The sequence below is a fragment of the Hylaeus anthracinus genome, unplaced genomic scaffold (genome assembly GCF_026225885.1).
Source record: "Hylaeus anthracinus isolate JK02 unplaced genomic scaffold, UHH_iyHylAnth1.0_haploid 5, whole genome shotgun sequence".
NCBI classification, from domain to species: Eukaryota; Metazoa; Arthropoda; class Insecta; order Hymenoptera; family Colletidae; genus Hylaeus; species Hylaeus anthracinus.
Genome location: NW_026535322.1, coordinates 9586827 through 9591617, shown reverse-complemented (window position 1 = coordinate 9591617; position 4791 = coordinate 9586827). Strand labels below are relative to the sequence as shown.

Here is a 4791-nt window from a genome sequence, read left to right as displayed (position 1 = left end):
TGCGACTCCGAGGCCTGATTTTGCAATTTCGGCCTTAAAACTTTATATACAGTAAAATGAAGATAGAAAACGTACTCTTATTGTTTATAAAGTTTTAAGGCCGAAATTGCAAAATCAGGCCTCGGAGTCGCATCCGCCAAAGTGTAACGAATATATTAAAACCAGAATTATTAGAAAATATTGCTTCTTTGCTTCGATATCCTGGAAAAAAATCATGCTAGCCTAATCGCCCTGTCTTCGTCTCTCCTGCAATTGTTCTATCGCCCTCTCTGTCTCTGTCCCGGAGTTTCCTACTTTTTCCGCAACTGTCGCTGAAGTCAACACGAAGTTTGGCTCTGGCACCTGCGCACCCTTAATATCCGTGTACCGTCCCCGTGGTCCGTCGCTTACCGGTGTCGACGATGACATCGATGAGGTCCATGCTCTTGGCAAAGGCGTCCCTCAGATTGATGTGATGAAAGGACACGATGCTGCCCTCCCTTTTGGCCCTCTCTAGGGCCTCCCGCCTCTTTAGGGCCTTCTCCCGTCTCATCTGATTCTTGTAGAACTCAGCGAAGTTGTTAACGATAATGGGAATGGGCAACGCGATTACCAGGACACCACATATACAACACACACTGCCGATCACCTTGCCGAGCGGGGTCGTGGGGTAGATGTCGCCGTATCCGACGGTGGTCATCGTGATGCCCGCCCACCAGAAGGTTTCTGGAATGCTTACGAATTTGGTCCCGGGCTCCTCCTTCTCGGCGAAATAGGCGAGGCTCGAGAATATGAGGACGCCCATCGCCAGGAAGAGCATCAGCAGTCCCAGCTCCTTGTACGAATTACGTAGCGTGAAGCCGAGGCTCTGGAGCCCGGTAGAGTGGCGAGCCAGCTTCAAGATCCTCAGGATTCGCATAATACGAAAGATTTGCACTACCCTGCGCACGTCCTGGAACTGGTCGGTAGCGTTCTTGTTCGTCTCGAGCAGGAACAGAGACACGTAATACGGCAGTATCGCGAACAGATCGATCACGTTTAGACCGCCTTTGAAGAACTTCCATTTGTCCGGCGAGGCACTGAACCTAAGCATGTACTCGAGGGTGAACCACGTGATGCACACAGCCTCCACCATAGCGAGCTGCGGATTGTCTTGAAAGTTCCCCTTCTCATCATTCACTTGCATACTAGGAATGGTGTTGAGAGTTAGTGCGATCGTCGAAAGCACAATAAAGAGTATTGATATCACAGCTATCACCTGGAAAAGCGACGGGTACAACCGGTCAAACGGAGTCATCGCTCTCGTTCGGGCAAAACAAAAAGACTCCGTCTCCATCTACCTTTGTTAATACTCTATCATCCTGTCTCTCATCCTCTCTCATACCTACCGCAGGACGTGCACCCTCTACAACTTCGAACGCCTCGAGATACCGTTCGAAACCATCCGGACACTCGCTTCCGTTTTAAGAAACGTAGTTTAACTTTGTACGAAATGGATTTAGAAGGCTAAAGACTGGATAAGTACAAGATGGCTATTCCCTTGATACTCGACGAGTACTGTAACATGATCCTAATCGATTGATACGCTTCCGACGACTGCTTTCTTTCCTCGAATCTTTTTCTCTTTCACCCTTTGTCCCTTCCTACGTTCGACTCGAGCCAAATTTAAACACAGAACGGAAACCTCGACTGGATAACTACTGCAACGTTTGGGTCCCGATTTCTTTCCAGGACCTTTCTTTTATCCAGTCTTTACTGTAGAATTAATTGTTTATGTACAAATTATACAACGCAGAAACAAAATTCCTGCCCAGAAATACGAGATCTAATGAAACGGTTTCGATGCTTAAAAGAATCTCGAGTTCCACTTTGTTTCGTCTCTATGGAGAACGAGTACAGGGTGTTGTTCGAAATGTTCAAGTATCTGCGAACTGTCGATGGTTTCGAGCGGTATTGTAAATCGTTATCGAGACCTATCGAATATCAAACTTCGATTCGTAGCGAGTCGCGAACAAGATCACCCTTTAACGATACAGGGAAATCAAAATTCCTACTTTCTCGCGTTGAGTCGATTTTCACCGATGCCGTTCTTTCGTCTAACGCTAAAACGACCGACTAAAGAATTGTTATTTCGCCTTGGAATCTACCAACTCGAATAGGAAAATGCAAGCGCCTATTTACGAAGATTGCGATGGTATTCTCTGGCCTAGCGATGCGTATCAAATTTTTTTTTGCATTTTCTTAAAGTTAGGACCCTTTGAGAACATATATCTGCCAAAGGATTTCACCGAATTCGAAAAACTAGCAAAGTTGGAAAATGCGAGTGGCTGTTTTCTAAAAGTATATCAGTTCGAGGTTGTGTTATCTACCCTAACGCCGAAACAACTAACTAAAAACTTATCGACGTCATCCACGTATTGGCGCTATTCGTTGAAGAAGTAAAAATAATTGATTCCAAAAGATCAAGCGTCGAAGAAAACAAATTCGAATCTAATTTTTGAATTTCGACGAAGTTACAACAATAAGTACTGTTTCCGAAAATCTGTAAACAAAATTTAATCGCGGCAGAAATTTTCTCGAATATCAATCCGGGTGTCGAGGCGTTCATTCGGTAAATCTGAAGATATTGTAATACGAAGTTTGCCTGCGATATCTTTTTATATTATCGCGTACTGCGTGCGTTTCGTAGTTCCTTGCACAAATTTCTTCTCATCCGATTATTAAAATCCTAATATGATTAATCTACGAATAAATGGTGAAACCATACGAATCTCCAAAAAATTCCTTTGCGTTCACTTCGACTCTCTTCGTCCACGGATTAGAAAATGGCGAACCGAGCCGACCCAGAATTTCCCCGCGCTTTAAACAAGCAACAACGGCTACGACAAAAGAGTAAAACACGTGAAGCTCTCACTGCACGAAAGCGTTGAAAAATATGTATAAAAATGATACATCAAATACGTACAACATACCTTGTACCACTGACAAAATAGAAGGAAAGCGTAAACAGTCTTTATATTACTTTTTACACGTACGAAAAAATGTACAACATGAAGCAAGCAACAATTTGCGTACGTAAAGAAGCTCGTACCTCGACGGTGTTACCCCTCGTGCGTACGCATACAATAAACCAACGACAACGACGCATATACGCTACGGGATACGATTAAAAAATCCGGCTCGCAGCAGAGGACTGTTCAAATGTCATTTTTAACGACCAACGACGCCGACACGGTGTAAAAAATCCGTTCGACGGAAAATGGAACTCTCTCGACCGAACGTGAAAAGAATCGGCTCGGAAAAGTTCGTGAAACCCCAAAAACGAGGCGTGATACTACGAAACAACGGGAACCACGTGGAAAATCGAAAGCAAAAGGGCACGATCGGGACTCGTAAAACGTTCTGAGGCATTTCCCGCGAGACTAAACACCGGCCCTAAGCCCAGTGAACAGGCTCGCCGAAAACTGCCCCAGAATCGTATAGATACAACAGAGTATTCTATCAAGGAGTATCTCTCGTCGTTTGAAGGCAGTCTGCCCGACGTCGCTCGACTTATATACAAATTATTGTACATTGTTCGGCAAGCGTATTAGCACATTTTCCATTAGTCCCTTCAAAACCCCGCTCCCTTTATCTCCGTCACGTTCGATTTCATCTGAGAGTGTCCCGTTTACCCAAAGTTACTCCCTCGGTTCGTGTACCCCCAGCAACGCCATTGCAACCGCTACAAAGCGAAATCAATTCGTCGCTTCGAGGAAAGTTAGCGAAAAATGTCGGGCGGTATTCGTACGAGCAAGAAACGAAACAGGCGCTCGCTTACCATAATTATACTGCGTTCGTAACAAAAATGCGGACACTCGAAAGCGAAGCTTGTGCTCGGAAGCGAAGTTTTAATTTAATTGAAACGTTCGTTGAAAAAGAAAGGGGATCTTTTCGTTCGGCAGCATTGATATAAATTTAGTGCTGTTCGAGGCCTGAATTGTTTCGCGTTGATTTATTAGTCGGCTGTTGTTCAAATTAAAACGTTCTCTGTCTTTATTTAACAACAAACTTTGCTCGACTTGTACCGAATCGATTGGCTTCCAAGCGTGTTCGTATCGAATGCAAATCGTCGAAAGCAAACGGCGAAGAAGAAAAGGATAGGAGGGACATCCGCGCTTTTACTTTTCGAGTGTATTCGCACTTGTGCAGGATAACGAAACTCATTGCGAAAATAAAGCTATGTGGCGCGATTTATATATCGTCGAATCGATTGGATACTAAGGGAAGAAGAAGGTGGTGAATTTTGGAGTGAATGACGAAGCAAACGACGTTCGTCGCAGATACAGCGAGATCGTTGCCAGGTGTTTAAGAAAACTAATGCGCGTCAACGACAAGCCATCAAGTACACTCTTACGCAATTCGGTAAATATCACACGGTGCCATATTTAGTTATAGCTTTCACTTATTCTCGCAATCGTGCCCGGGAAAAGTATTTTGTCGATTCGAGGAGCGGTTTCGTTGGAAATATCTTTTCAAGTGTAATCAAACTGTGATTACACTTGATCAAAACCCATTTGATGGAGATACGAGCCATTTCGTGGGTGTTCTTATCTTACGACCTCGCAGATGGGCAGATATGGGCAAAAGAGATGGGTTAACTACATAAGTGAACAAGCAACGATGCATGTACGAATGAATAGTTCATAAATGAACTGGCAAAGATGCATGTACAAATGAACAAGCAAGGATGCATGTACAAATGAATATTTCATAACTGAATACTTCATAAGTGAACAGACAAAGATGCATGTACAAATGAATATTTCATAA

At 43.9% G+C, this 4791-nt stretch overlaps 1 protein-coding gene across 4 annotated transcripts in view; it reads right to left on the bottom strand.

Annotated features, from left to right (window-relative positions):
* LOC128895454 (potassium voltage-gated channel protein Shab) overlaps positions 1 to 4791 on the bottom strand; it is a 61745-nt gene that overhangs the window by 42072 nt on the left and 14882 nt on the right. For all 4 annotated transcript variants that reach the window (XR_008461806.1, XM_054158052.1, XM_054158054.1 and 1 more), the window contains exon 3: positions 391 to 1237. Coding sequence is in view for 3 of the 4 variants with exons in the window: in XM_054158052.1 (XP_054014027.1) it covers positions 391 to 1237 (847 nt within the window). In the remaining variant the exon portion in view is untranslated. The remainder of the gene's footprint in view (positions 1 to 390; positions 1238 to 4791) is intronic.